Raw genomic sequence first — 14587 nt, forward strand, 5'->3', positions numbered from 1 at the left:
CACGAGCGGGCTCCTGGGTGGCCTGGGCATCTCGCCTTCTTTCTGTCTGAATTGCATTCTGGTCCAGCAGGAAGGGTAGGCCTCTTGGGCTCTGAGCCCACCCCTCCGTGGTAGGCCTGCCTCATGCAGGGGGGGCAGCAGCCCCAAGATGTCCAAGTCCCAACCCCAGAACCTGCACAGAGTATGGGACACAAACAACTCAGTTAAGGATCCTGAGGTGGGAGATGACCCTGGACACCAGGGGGGGCCCACGCCATCACCCAGGCCCTTGTAAGATGGAGGCCAGAGGTCAGAGTCACAGAGGGGACAGTGCTGCACTGCCGGCCGTGAAGATGGAGGAGGGGGCCGCAAGCAGAGGGACATCCACTTCCAGAAACCAGGGAAGGTGGTGAAGAGATTCCCCTCGAGGGCCGCCTGAGGGACTCGGTCTTGATTCCAGGCCTGAAATCCACTTGGACCTGCCACTTCCAGACCGTGAGCGCGAATGTGTGATGTTTTAAGCTGTTGGGTTTTCGGTAACTTGTTCCAGCAGCCGAAGCAGGAATCACACATGGGGGGCCTTCAGAATCTGGGCCGTGGAGCCTCGTGAATGCCGTGTATGCAGGGAGGCAGGAACCACGAGACACACGTCTCTGCCTGCGCACCCCACCTTCCCCGATTTCACTTACAGAACACGAATTCCAGGATCAAATTACTAAGGGTGTTAGGAGTGCCAGAGTGGCAACAGTAGGGCATTAAACCAAGCACAGTCCCCATTTCTTCCCATCAGAGCCCCGAACCCTTACTCCTGACTCTGGCCCCTGAGTGTCTGGGGGGACACGTAGCTGGGCACTTGGCCTGTGGTCAGCTATCTGCTGGTGCTTGCCCCGCGACCATGGGCACCAGCCAGCCTGAGCCCCTGTCCTGCAGAGGGAGCGGGAGAACGGCTCCAACCTGGCCTTCATGTTCCGCCTGCCGTTCGCCGCCGGCCGCGTCTTCAGCATCAGCATGCTGGACACATTACTGTATCAGGTCAGAGGGAGGCAGGCAGGGAGGCGCCCGCGGTGCCGGGCCGGGGCCCAGCCACTCTTGGTCTCTGGCCGATGTCCAGTCCAAGTTCTGAGCGCCCACCCCTGGGCCCCGGGAGCAGCAGGGGCTCACCTCTAAACGTCCCCCGTCCTCTTCCTCCCAGAAGGTGCTGCGCTGGGGTCACCTCCCAGCAGCCTTCGGTTTCTGATCCCTTTTGACCAAGTGAATCACCACGGCCAGGGAAGGCTGCCCAGCTCTGTCTGCTGGGCACGCTGTGCTGGGGGCCCAGCAAGCAGGTGGCATGGGAGGCTGGGGTCATGTCCGGGGAACCAGTGGAGCCCTGGGATTGGGGGGCGGTCTGGGCCCCCATCCCGGCCTCACCAGCCACCCCTCCTTCCAGTCATTTGTGAAAGACTACATGATCCCCATCACCAGGCTGCTGCTGGGCCTGGACACCACGCCGGGCTCCGGCTACCTCTGTGCCGTAAGTGCCCTGGGCCGGCCGGGCGGGCGGCAGGCTGTGCCCGGGGGGAGCCCAGGGGAGGGAGGCCAGCCCAGCCCAGGGCTCCTACGCGTTCCAGATGAAGATCACCGAGGATGACCTGTGGATCCGCACCTATGGCCGCCTCTTCCAGAAGCTGTGCTCCTCCAGCGCCGAGATCCCCATCGGTATCTACAGGACCCAGTGCCACGTCTTCTCCACCTCAGAGGTTTGCAGGGAGGGGGCTCCCACTGGGGCAGCCCCCTCTTTCTAGCTTTGGGGATCTGGGCCTTTGCTGTCAGGTCCTGTCACGGTCAGGTCCACGTGCGGCACCCTTTGGGTGGCTGTAACCCCCAATGGGGCAGGGGAGGCTCCAGAGCACCGAGGGGCCGCAGACTACCAGCTAGAACCACGGAAATCGGCCTGCCCACTGTCCTGAGCCCACGAGGGCTTGGGCAGCATTGGGGGCTGGGGACAGAAGCACCCACAGGTACCCAGGCTGCCCTGGTTTCCTTTGCAGCCCCACAACCTCAGGGCCCAGGTGAGTGGCCCCTTTGGGCCCACGTGGGTTCACTTAACTCACAAGAGTCCTGCCTGAGCCCACACTCACCCCAGGCCTGGGAGGGGGTGAGGGAACAGGTCCCCAGGATGTGCTGGCCGAGGTGCAGCTCAGAGGCCTCCTCACCCCCCACCCCGCCGCGTACAGGTGGGGACAAGGCCCGATGGGAAGACCGGGATCCCCCCATCACGTGCCACCTGCACCTCAGGCCACGGCCCCTATCTTGGCGGGTGCACCTTCCTCCCCACTGTCTGTCCCAACCTCCATGCCCCCAGGCCCCCACATCACCCCCAGAGCCCCACACCCCCACCGAGCCACCCAAGGCCCTGGTGCTTCAGAGCCCACCATGCACCCGCCCCAGCTCTCCCCACCCACCCCCCTGCCAAGATGAAGGCAACTGAGTGGCACAGAGGAGGTGGCCCTCTTGTGGCAAAGTCAGGACATGCATGGCCCAGAGGCTGAGGGAGGTGCCCTCTCTCACCAGCAAATCAGGGACAGACCTGGAACCAGGGCTACTGAGTGGACAGTTTGGGGCTCAGGAGAAAGGCTCTGGCCTGGCACCCCCTCCCCAGCTGGAGAGGAAGGCACTCACGCCCTTGGGCTGGGGACCCTCCGGAGGCTGTGACTGTCCTCCCCACACCCCTTCCGTGGGTCCCGTCCCATGCTCTGTTCAGCACCCCTCCCCGTCCCGCTCCCTCCCCTTCCATCTCTGCCCCGGCCAGTCCTCTGTTTGCATGCCCTCCCCTGGCCCTCACTCCTCCTGCCTGCCAGTCCCAGGTCTCTGTGAGCGTGGAGGACTGCGAGGACACGCGGGAAGTGAAGGGGCCCTGGGGCTCGCGGGTGGGCGGCGGCGGCGGCAGCGCCCACGGCCGGCAGACAGCAGGCGCCGACCCGGCTGAGCATCCGCTCCTGCGGCGCAAGAGCCTGCCGTGGGCACGGAGACTGAGCCGCAAGGGCCCCCGGCACTCGGGGAAGGCAGGCGGCCGAGTGGATCAGCCAGCAGCGGCTCAGCCTGTACCAGCGCTCCGAGCGGCAGGAGCTCTCCGAGCTGGTTAAAAACCGCATGAAGCACCTGGGGCTGCCCACCACTGGCTATGGTAAGGCCGCCCCGCCTGCCGGCCTGGCCCAGCCCACGGGGTGCCCACCCCATGTCTGTCGGAGCTCCGCTGCTGGGGCGGGTGCAGGAGCCCCGAGAGGAAAGGGCTCACCCCCTCTGCTCTGCAGATACTGGGCGCAGAGCTGGCCGAGCCGGCACGCAGCAGCCCCCGAGGAGGCCACCGTGGGGCTCCCCAAAAGCCAAGGGCACAAGCCTTGGTGGGGACTGATGAGCCATTCCTGGCCAGTCCTGCTGGGATCAGGGGTGCAGGGGCCCTGCAACAGGAACAGGAACAGGAGACCCCAGAGACCCAGGCCCCCCTCCCCTTCCCCTCCCAGCAGCCAGAGGTCCGGTGGGGGCAGGTCAGGGGCAGCTGGTCGAATGGCCCAGCACCAAGGCACGCTTCCTGGCTGCCCCTGGGGCATTGCCGCCCTGTTCCTGCTACCCCGGGGCAGGGCCACCCAGGCATTCATAATTGGCAGATTCACCCTGTAGCTCATTTTGGGGAAAAGCTGGTGACCTTGACCATGAACAGACCTGGGGTGCCCTGGCTGGGCCAGAGGAGAGACGTTCACCTCCTCCTTCACTCCAGAGATGCTGCCTCTGTTGATGGGGCCAAGAGGCCACGCTCCCACTGCTGGCCGGCCTTGTCCACGCCCTGGGCTGAGTGGAGGCTCTGGCCTCCTTTGGGTTCCATCTCGGGGACTCTGCCCACCGCCCAGGCCTGGCTCTGTCCCCCAGAGGTGCCCAGCCTCCCCACCTTCTGGGTCAGGGGCCCGTGAGCCCCCTCCCAGTGGGACCAGGCAGCTCAGGCTTCACTCAGAAGCTGCCAAAGGGTCACTCCAGCCAGGCTGTCTGCTGGCTGTGCACACCTGGCCCCGAGGGGGACGGGTGGCCCACGAGAGCCGCCCCAGCCCCTCCCCGCCACACAATTTACCTTTGTCCCCTCTCAGTGACTCTTCCCCAGGTGGGTGCTGTCACCCCTTCTGGGTAGAACACTGACCACTGAGGTTCCAAGTGGGGTTCCCAGTGTTCACTGCCCCAGGTTGCATGCTGGCAGACTGAGACTCCAGCCGGGCTGACCCCTAGGGCAGGGACCCGCCTCCGCAGCCTTCCCCTCAGCTGCTGAGACCCCCCGCCAGCCCCCACCCGAGCTTGGTAGCCGACTTCTGTCAGGGACAGACAGGCCTCTCAGCTGGTGGTCGCTGGTCCCATGTGCAGCTGGCTGCCCCCACCCTGCTGTGCCGGCTGCCACCTCCGCACTGCTTGCTGACCTCTCTCTCTCTGTTTCTGTCTGTCCTTCTTTTTGTGTGTTCCGTAGAGGATGTAGCAAATTTAACAGCCAGTGATGTCATGAATCGGGTAAACCTGGGATATTTGCAAGGTAATTCTGCTCCGGCGGCCGGAGTCTGGCCTAGAGGGCTTGCCAGCGCCATGCTGACAGTCAGCCTGGTGGCCTGCCTGCCCTGGCCAGGGAGGCAGATAGGACAAGGCACGAGAGAGGGTCCCGCAGGCAGGAAGTCACGTGCTCCCAGGCCGCCCCACTGCAGGGACCTTGACCTCCCCTCTGGGCCTGTTGCCAACGGGACGGACCCCAGGGGGCCTGTGGTTTGTGCCGGTGCCCGGACTGTGGAGCTCACCCCAGTACCCCAGTCTCCTTAGCCCGACTGTCGTCTAAGCCCTGACCTGACCACACAGGCAGGCGTCTGCCTGCAGTCAGGCCCTGGGGATGCCCGAGGACCCTAAGCCCACCCAGCTCTCGGAAAGCACCCAGATGGCTCCAGCCCAGGGTGCCCACGCCCCTGCACGGTGGGGTGTGGTGAGGCCTGGGCTGGCGCCTGGGGCCTTGGGGTCTGCTCCACCCTGAGACGTCGAGGGCCCCCCAAGCCAGGTAGACTGCTGACGTCCATGCCCCACCTGGGGCTTCAAGAAGGGTATTCCCTCTTCAGTTAAAGCAGAGTCTGTCTGCACCCCATTTCTCATAGTCTACAGGCTCAGGTGCTGCCTGGACTCCGTTTTTTCCAAGAAGACACCCTGTAGACCCCAGACCTGCCCCAAGACCCCAGCAGAGGTCAGAGCAGAGCCTGGGCCACAGGCCCCATTGCTGGGACCCTTTCCTACCCTGGGCTCCTCATGCCCCAGGGGGAGCTCGGAGCCCACATGCCCAGGTCCCTGGGGTTGGGGTGAGCCCAGAGCTGCCCTGAGTCCAGGGAGGCGTTAGCTCAGGTGGGCCTGTTTCTTGCGATGACCTGGCGACATCTAGGGGCAGGCCCAGGAGTGAGCTCTGTGCTTCACTTCACAGACGGGGGTGCTGCCGGGAGCTGGCCTGCTTGCCCTGCGCTCCTCCTCACCCCGCGCCCCATGACTCCGCTCATGAAGACCCACCAGGCCAGCACGGGTCCGAGCCTGGGGCTTCTATGAATGGATGGCTGTAGCCCCCTTCCGACACCCGGCTGCGCCCCTGCTTCCTGCCATGGCTCCTGGGCAGGGACGGCCTCCCCTATGGGGTCACCAGGACTCACTGGGTGGTGTTTACTGAGCACCCCTGCCACCACCATGTGGACTCCAAGAGGTGCCTGGGCCAGGACCTAAAACCAGAGGGGAGGCTAATAGGTGTCCAGTGGGGCACCATCCATGAGGGCCCCCAGCTGCATGCAGATGAGGGAGGAAACACCACCAGCCCCAACACACAGACACAACCCCTTCCTCACAGCCACCCTGGGGGGCACTACAGTACCTTCAATTCATGGAGGAGGAGAGCAAGGCTGGGGTCGGAGCAGGGGCTCCAGAGGAGTGAAGTGGACGCCAGAGCTGGGCGGGAGCCTGTGTGCAAGTGCCCAGAGCACAGCGGCCATGGTGAAGCCCACCCATCCCAGGGAATCAGGGTCTGTGCCTCATGACTGACCATGCTCAGCCTGGCCCCCCGTTCCCCGCCCCCGGCTCTCAGCCCTGTGCCCTAGAAGCACAAAGCTGGCCTCACTCGGGCCAGCCACAGGCCCATCAGTCCCAGAAACGCCCATGGTCCGTCCACCCCGGGGGAGGAGCAGAGTCTAGGCCAGGTGGGGAGGGCCAGCAAGGCAGGCGTGGCTTCTCGCCCTTGTCCAGCAGAGGGGCCCAGACATGCCCTTTCCTTTTTCACTTGTTCTGACTACGCGTCTGTCACCAAGTGGCTGCCCAGCTAATGGCTGTGCTCAGGGTTGCGGGGTCCCCAGGGGCCTTCAGAAGCCGCCTCCCTCTCCCACCTGCGTCTTGCTGCTACCGGCTCCATGCTGCCCACCCCGGAAATGCTTAGCCTCCAGCAGGAGCCACCCCCTCAGAACACACAGCTGCCATCAAAGGGTCCCAGCCCCGGCCCTGGCCATCAGGCAGGGTGACTCACCTGTGTGGTGGGGGGGCCGAGTAGGCAGGCGTCCCATCCCTGGGTACAGACGTGAAGGCTGGCACAGATGACCATCAGAGTCTCCACGTATCTGTTGGCCCCCCAAGTCCCAGCCCATGCCCCTGCCTGCTCCCCTGGAAGCACACTGTGCTCCACCTGTCCCTGAGGGGACCCCGAATCCACCACCAGATTCGGCTCTGAACTCAGTAGTTCAGAGAAGCAAGACCCAGACAAGCCAACAGCAGCCGCTCCCGCTCCCCGGAGAACTCCGTCCCTCAGTGGCTGTGGCCAGGTGCACTCCCGGTGGGGGGGCGGCGCAGAGGCCACCCAGGGCTGGAGCCCTCTGGAGGGCGGCCCCTTGAGGCCCAGTCCTGGGTCAGGAGGTGCCTTTAGACATCACCAGATGATAAATTAAGGCCACAAGCTTTAATTGAGGGTCACTGCTGAATGGTGGCCAGCGAGACACCTGGGAGGTGATCAGTTTCTCCTGAACCCATTTGCACCCCTGTGGGTCACACCCCGTGAGCCAGATGCCGGGCTATCCCCAGGACAGGCAGCAGCCCGGGCTCCGAGTGCACCCAAGGGCCCCCTCCAGGAGGGTAAGCTGGTAGACACTCTGGGCTGGGCCACAGAACAGGTTTCAGGAAATGGAGGACAAGTCCAGAGTGGAAGGCTGAGGAGGGACGGGGGTGGCCTGTGTGGGGCAGAGACGAGCCTGAGGGCTGGGCCAGGGGTGTGTGCAGGTGATGGGGGTGTGTGGTGGTGCCAGTGTGTGCATACGTGTAGGTGTGGGCGGGTATGGGCAGCTGTGCTGGATGCCTCTGCTCAGGGCCACCACGTCTTGAGGTGCTGGTGACTCAGCTGAGCAAGCTGCCTAGGTAGGGGGTGGGTCAGAACTGGTGCCCCCGCCCCTCATGGCTGACCCAACCTGTGCAGGGTCGGGGTGTGGCAGCTGTCTGCCAGGGAGGGCGGCCCCAGCTGGGTTCAACAGGACCAGGGCTCAGGCAGGATGGCTGGAGAGGCCGGGAGGAAGCTGCCGCCACTGCTCCGAGCCCCACAGAGCGGAGGTGGGCAGGGGCAGAGTGGTGACCACCCGCCGGGGCCCTGTCTCCTCTGCAGATGAGATGAATGACCACCAGAACACCCTCTCCTACGTCCTCATCAACCCCCCGCCTGACACGAGGCTGGAGCCCAACGACATCGTGTAAGTACCTTGTACCCGAGCAAGTGTGGACAGCTGCCTGTCTGCCACCTGTGTGACGGCCCTGCGCACCCACACCTCCTGCCCTCCCCGCAGGTATCTCATCCGCTCCGACCCCCTGGCCCACGTGGCCAGCGGCCCCAAGAGCCGGAAGAGCAGCTGTAGCAACAAGCTGGCCTCCTGCAACCCGGAGACGCGGGATGAGACGCAGCTTTGAGCTGCCTAGAGCCCCTCCGCCACCCTGTCCCCTCCCGACTCTGCAAGCCGCGTGATGCATGAGCCTGCAAGGGCCTGTCACTTGGCCCAGCCAACCGGCCAGAGCTGCCCCGGGACTGGCCCAGGGGGAGCAGACCTCACCTAGGTGGGGGCGAGGCTGCCCCGGGCACCACAAGAAAGCTGGTGGAAGTCTTTTTTAACCTGTTTTTACAGATCCATACAACTCACATGTCTACACAAACGCACCGCAACTCGTGACTGGGTCTGACTGAGGTGACAGGCGGGGAGCCTGGCTGGAGCCTGGCTGGATCCTGGATGCAGGGCGGGCAGGAGCCTGGGCCGAGCCCCAGCCCCACACTGGGCTCACATGGAGCGCACTCCAGACCAGGAGAGCCACGCCCACCTCAACCCGCCCGTGTTCATGGCCACGCACCCGGGCCAGTTCGTGGGCCTGCCCTCGGCTCTAGGCCAGGCTGCAGGTGGTGGGCTGCTCTCCCTGGCCCTGTGGGTCCCAGCTGGTCTCAGCTGTGAGGTCTGACCCGGAGTCAGGCCACACGGGGCTCCAGAACCAGGCACAGGCGAGCAAGGGAGCCCCTTCCAGAAGGAGATGGAAAGCAAGGGGGTCTCCATCTTGGCCAAGCCCCTGGCTGAGGCTGGGCGGGCTCTGGACATATGAGGGGGGAGGTGGGGCTGCCTGAGACCCCCAGAAGGGGCCCACAGACCATGACTCTGTGGAAGAAAATCAGACAATGTCCTTTTTCTGTCTCTACGTGGAACTTGCGCAGCCGCGCCGTCTGACACCCTTTTAACGCCAGACCTGAAGCACAACTCAGCCCCCCGGGGCTGCTGGCCCGTATCTCCCGGGTGGAGGATTTCTCACTGAAGAAGGGGCTCTGGTTGCCACCACGGTTCCTTTGTGACTGTTTGACGGGTTTTGCACGGTCAGTGCTGGAAACTTCTATTAAATGGATGCATTCTGCAGACACGAGGATCCTTGTAAGGCAGACCCCGTGGCCCCCCGCTCCGGCCTGTGTAGGCCCCTCCCAGGCGCCCAATTTCAAGGGTTAGGAACACCTGCTCTGGTCCCCAACCCACCTGGACCCCACAGGGAAGACCCCAACCCCAAGGAAATGCTGGTGGCCTGGGTCCTCCCCAAAAAGTGGGAAGCAAGTCAGGTGATGGGGAGGGGGGTCCCAGTGTCCAGGAGGACTCCCTGGTGAGCTGCCCAGTCCTGGAGCCCGGCTGAGTCCTGGTGAGGGTGACAGAGACCCAGGCTCTGTCCAGCTGTGGCACTTGTGCACAACCCCCGAGGCCCACAGCTGGGCACCTCGCCAGCACAAAGGCACCTGTTTGTTTGGGGTGGGAGCTCTTGCTCAGAGTACCCCAAGAGACTGGCAGGCGAAGGACCCACACAGCCCCCAGGGTGGGACATGACCCAATGCCAGCCTCTTCTCCCTGTGCCCTGGCCACAGGGCCAGCTCTCACCCCACATTGCCCTCCTGGGACCCTCCTGCCCAGAAAGTGTCTACAAGCCCAACAGGGGGCGGTGCTGGGGACAGTGCTGGCTGTGAGCTGTCAGGAAGGTGCTGCTGATCAGGGAAGGGAAACCTGGGGCTCTTAACAGAGTGACAGGCTGTCGACATGGGCTGGGGTGGCCTCTGGGGGCCAGGGCCTGTCCCAGAGGGTGTCAGTGGCTTCCAGGGTTCTGCCAGCAAGTGTCCCCTCCTGGCCAGCCACCCCTCCTGGCACTCACGCTCCAGCTCCCTGAGAGAATGGGGGCAGAGGGGACCCTACCTAGCCACTGGACGGGGGGCTCCATCCTGGCAGGGCTGCAGCCCCTCAAACCCCACACCGGGAAGACAGCATCTGGGAGGCAGCCCTGGAAGCTGCCCGAGTTGAGTTCGGGGTTCAGAGAGCAGGGACTGAGGAGAGGGTTCTGCCCCAGACCAGGACGCAGGCTCACGTCCACTGCTCCCTGAGGACAGAGGGCCCAGCAAAGGCCGGAGACCTGAACCTAGGAACCGTTCCTGCCCAGAACCGGCAAGTAGAGGGACGTGTAAAGTTAGACGACGAGAGGGAGGTGAGAGGAGCTGGAGCCACGTAGAACACTCACTAGAACCACAGGAGTGGGACAGGGAGACGGAGACGAAAGACAGGGTGGGAACACGTGCACCTGTCAGCAGACAGACCCCCGGGGGCGCGGAGGAAGGAGGCCCGGCCTCGGGGAGGGGCCATGGCCCAGCCTGTCCTCCTCCCCTCCCGGCAGATGCATGCTGGCACAGGGTCCCAGCCCTTGATGGCACGAGGCCACAGCAAGGCCTCCATTTGGTCTCCACAGAAGCACGAAGCAGGCGCCCCCACAACACTCAGACCCCGGCCACACCCAGCCATCTCAAAGGTGACTTTTCTTTACGGGGACTCAACCTCGGGTGGACTCCTGCGCGCACTGACTGGTGGACTTCTCAGAAGAGAGCTGCAGAGTCTTCTTTGAAACTGGCAAGCTACAGCTTCTCACAGGCTGGGCGGGGCTGCGTCTGGAGGGCCGGGGCCCAGGGCCCGACAGTAGTGCAGGCTGGCCGCACGCTGCGGTCTACGGTCCAGGACCTCAGCCTGCCCACCCCGCAGCAGCCCCGCCCACCTGGGGCTTGCGGGGCTCAGCTGGGATCTCCGCGGGCAGGGGCTGGCAGAGCACCTCCCAGAACTCCAGGTCTCCAGGGCGGCCAGCTGGCCAGGGCCACCTTCATCCCCAGTGATTACAGCAGGAGCTTGGGGGCACCCAGAGCAGGGCCTCCAGCTGGGACCGTCCCAGATTGGGGGGGGGGGGCCTCCCTGCAGCATGTCCCACCTCACCCTGGTCACAGAGCGTTGCGGTGGGAGTGACCGGCAGGTCCTCTGTGGCCGTGGCACCCTGCGTGGGCACCTGCCTGAGGGCAGCACTCCGCACTGCCTCCCTCACCAAACAGGCAGGCCCAAACCCTCTGCAGCCATTCCGCAGTGGGGGCACCGCCTGGCTCCCACTCCGGCACGTCACTGTAGGCTCAGAGAGGCCCGCTGGACCAGGAGATGTGGGCCAGGCTTGGGGGCGTCTTCCTCTCCCCCGGAAGACACCCTTCCTGCCAGGCCTGCTCTGTCAGGGACGCAGCTGTGGCTGTGAGGGCCCCACAGGCCCATCTGCCCAAGGCCAGGATGGTTTCCCTTCATGGTCCTGGCCTCAGGGCCCTGCTCCGCCCTCCTGCTGGGCACCTGGGCAGTGTAACTGGGAGCCTGGAGGGGCTGGCGACCAGGAGGACGTCCAGGGACACGAGGTTTCCACTGGGGGTGCGACATGAGTGTGTGGACAAGGGGGTGGCAGCTCAGGAGGCCTGCGTCCCGCGTCCCCCTCCGGGGCCCTTATCACAGCACTCTGAGCCCCCTGCCGGGGGTGGCTGCCGGATCCCTGCCACCCCAGGGCCTGTCCCTCTCGGGCACTTGGGCGTGAAGTGCAGCATCACGCTTGTGGACTGAGCTGCACCCTCCTGCCATCCTCAGGAGCGCCTGGGGCTCTGAGGCTGCAGACCACACCTTGGTCCCTGCTCCACCTGGAAGGTGCCCTCTGAGGCCTGAGTTTCATCCTTTAGAAGACTGGTGCAGGGGGCGACGGGCATACGATGTGTTTTTGATAGAAAAAGCATCTTTACCCAGGACTGTTCCACACCAGCCCCCCCCCCCCCCCAGTTCTAGGTGACTTAGGCCCAAGTTAACAACTTGGGGTCACAGTGGACCTCCACTCCGGCCCTGGTCACCTCCAGGGAGGTCACTGGCTCCTACAGATCTCTTCTCTGGCTGGCACCTCCACTACCTCAGAGGGACTCTTTGTCAGGGGGAGGGTCCCCGAAGGTCTACAGGGAACCTGGCCCCCAGGCCGGGGTCCTGGAAGCCGCAAGACCCAGGCCTCCAGGGTCTCTCTGGGGTTGTGTTGTGAGGGCGGCTCACCAGTGCCGCCTTTCTGCTGCCCCAAACCGTCCCAGTGCCTGAGCCACAGCTCCCTCTAGACATCGGGGGCTCAGATTGGCTCTGGGCATCTGCCCTGCCACAGCTCCTCTGGACCAACCTTGGAGCCCTGTGCCTTCAGGCTAGCAGCTCCCAGAGTCCCTGATGGAGGAGGTCATGGGGGGACATCGGTTCCCGCTGTCCTGCTGCACAGGTGGGCTTGGGGGTCTTCCAAGGGAAACCCCTCCCCAACCCCGGGCCTCCCCAAGAGCTGGTGCTGAGCCTGCGTCCTGCGCGAGGGGCTGAGGTGGACGGGGAGCCGCAGGCCGCGTGGAAGCGCATGGCCCTGCTTGCTCCCTGGGGCCTCAGAGCCCATCACCAAGCCCAGGAGACAGGGAAACCACAGTCAATACACTCGGGGCACCCTTCAGGGTGCCATGGGGACAGGGCATGTGACGTGACTGTGGGCCTGGGGCCCAGGGGACGCCCGCGCACGCCACACGCCCTGCGTGTGACGCGGAGTGTGCAGAGGCCGGAGGCAGGGGCCCTCTGCGCGGGCTCTGGGTGGGGGAGGCGGCCTTCGGCCTTCCCTGACGCACTTCTCAACCTTTTACTGCGCTTAATATTCTTAGTGAATGCGTCATTTTTTAAATAAACAAAAATAACATAATGCTCGTCCGGGAAGCAGGGCCTCCTTGTTCAGCTGATCCATTTCCAGTCCCAAGGAAGGAAAGCGGCTCCAAGTAGGAGGCACCACCCAGCGTCCCCTCAAGGGACACCCGCCTGCCCACCCGCCCTCAGGGGCCACACTGAGGGCTGCTAGCCCGTGTGCGAAACCACTGTCGAGTCCTTCCATCTGTGTGGCTGAGGCACTGCCTGACAGGGCTCCTAAGTGTTGTCCGTGCTTATGTGACGGCGTCGGCCTGGCACTCAGGAGGCCAGACCATTCAGACATCCAGCCCGGCTCCCAGACGGCCTGCAGGTCTAACAGACGGCCCTACCCAGCTTCAGGGTGGCCGTCCGCCCCCACCCTGAAGACAAGGAGCCCTTCCTGTGGGACCACACCTGACACCTGACGAGTTAGGACTCGGGTGAGAAGGGCCCCCACCAAGCACATGCGGTGCCCCAGAGCCACCCCAGCCAGCCCACGCCCCCCCACCCCAGTGCCCATGTCTGACATCTGTTCCCACACTGACATCAGCCATCACCCCAGCTGTGCTGGCCGTCTACTTCCACGGCGCCGCTCTCCAGTCCCCACTCAATGCTTAGTGGGTCCCCGGGATTTCTGATGCAAACTTCCATCACCAACGTTTTACAACCAGGTGCAGGAGCAAGGACTAGGTGCCCCCCTGGCCTCAACCCAACAGGAAGTTTAACCAGCTTTTACTGAATGCCAGTCGGTGCCAGCCACACAGTCGGAGGGCCAGGAACAAAGAAAGGAAGACCCCCCCCCCTCCAGCCTGCCCCATGTGCCCCCACCTGGCTGTTCACTCCCTGCCCTCGTCCCCGACCCTCTGCTAGCACCGGGCCCCCCGTGTACCCTACAAACCACAGCGCGGTCATCCTCAGGAAGGCGCCACAATGCCCAAACCCCATCCGCCTTGTCCAGCGGCGCCCCTCCAGTGCGCATCCGGCTTGGGTGAGGAATCGCACCACCCACCAAGCACGGCACCTGCGAGCTGAACGCGAGCCTGATGTGAAGAAACACACGCAAAACACCCCTGGTGCCTGAGAAACAGGGCTGCGACACAGCCCACCGGCCAGCAGTCCGCACGCTCGGCCCTCCCGTCAACCTCCGCACAGCAGCAACGGCCCCGCTGATGCCACCAACACCGGACAGGGTCATCACTACTAAACACAACTCTGGAGCAAAAAACTCCAGGGAGAACTTCGGTGACAGATAACGAAGAACCGCTCATTTAAAAATCAGAATAAACACTCAAAATTTATCAAAACGTATCACTTCTGATCCATTTACTTTTCTCTAGGTGTGTTCTACTTCAATTTTTAGAAAAGAACAAAGATTATAATGAAAACAACAGTATCACCTCACACCAGTCAGAATGGGCATCATTCAAACGTCCACAAATGACAAATGCTGGAGAGGCCGTGGAGAAAAGGGAGCCCTCCCGCACTGCTGGTGGGAATGCAGGCTGGTGCAGCCACTGTGGAAAACAGTACGGAGATTCCTCAAAAGACTAGGAATAGACTTCCCATATGACCCAGGAATCCCGCTTCTGGGCATATATCCAGAAGGAACCCTACTTCAAAAAGACACCTGCACCCCAGTGTTCATAGCCGCACTATTTACAATAGCCAAGACATGGAGACAGCCTAAATGTCCAACAGATGACTGGATAAAGAAGATGTGGTATATTTATACGAATGGAATACTACTCAGCCATAAAACCCTGACAACATAACGCCATTTGCAGCAACATGGATGTTCCTGGAGAAGGTCATTCTAACTGAAGTAAGCCAAAAGGAGAAAGAAAAATACCTTATGAGATCACTTATATGTGGACTCTTAAAACAAACAAACAAACAAAAGAACATAAATACAAAACAAAAACAGACTCATAGACATAGAATACAAACTTGTGGTTGCCAAGAGGGGAGGGTGGGAAGGGACAGACTGGGAGTTCAAAATTTGTAGATACTGACAGGCATATGCAGAG

The 14587-nt window shown here is 63.2% G+C and overlaps 1 protein-coding gene across 1 annotated transcript in view; it reads left to right on the forward strand.

Annotated features, from left to right (window-relative positions):
• Positions 1-8921, forward strand: part of KCNT1 (potassium sodium-activated channel subfamily T member 1) — a 62828-nt gene extending 53907 nt beyond the window's left edge. Inside the window, 8 exon segments of the mRNA XM_032478751.1 lie at positions 910-1011; positions 1409-1492; positions 1590-1718; positions 2010-2030; positions 2820-3025; positions 3027-3145; positions 7643-7727; positions 7821-8921. Of these exon segments, the coding sequence (XP_032334642.1) occupies positions 910-1011; positions 1409-1492; positions 1590-1718; positions 2010-2030; positions 2820-3025; positions 3027-3145; positions 7643-7727; positions 7821-7941 (867 nt within the window). The 3' untranslated portion in view covers positions 7942-8921.
• Positions 8922-14587: the final 5666 nt, after the last annotated feature.

The sequence above is a fragment of the Camelus ferus genome, chromosome 4 (genome assembly GCF_009834535.1).
Source record: "Camelus ferus isolate YT-003-E chromosome 4, BCGSAC_Cfer_1.0, whole genome shotgun sequence".
Lineage (NCBI taxonomy): Eukaryota > Metazoa > Chordata > Mammalia > Artiodactyla > Camelidae > Camelus > Camelus ferus.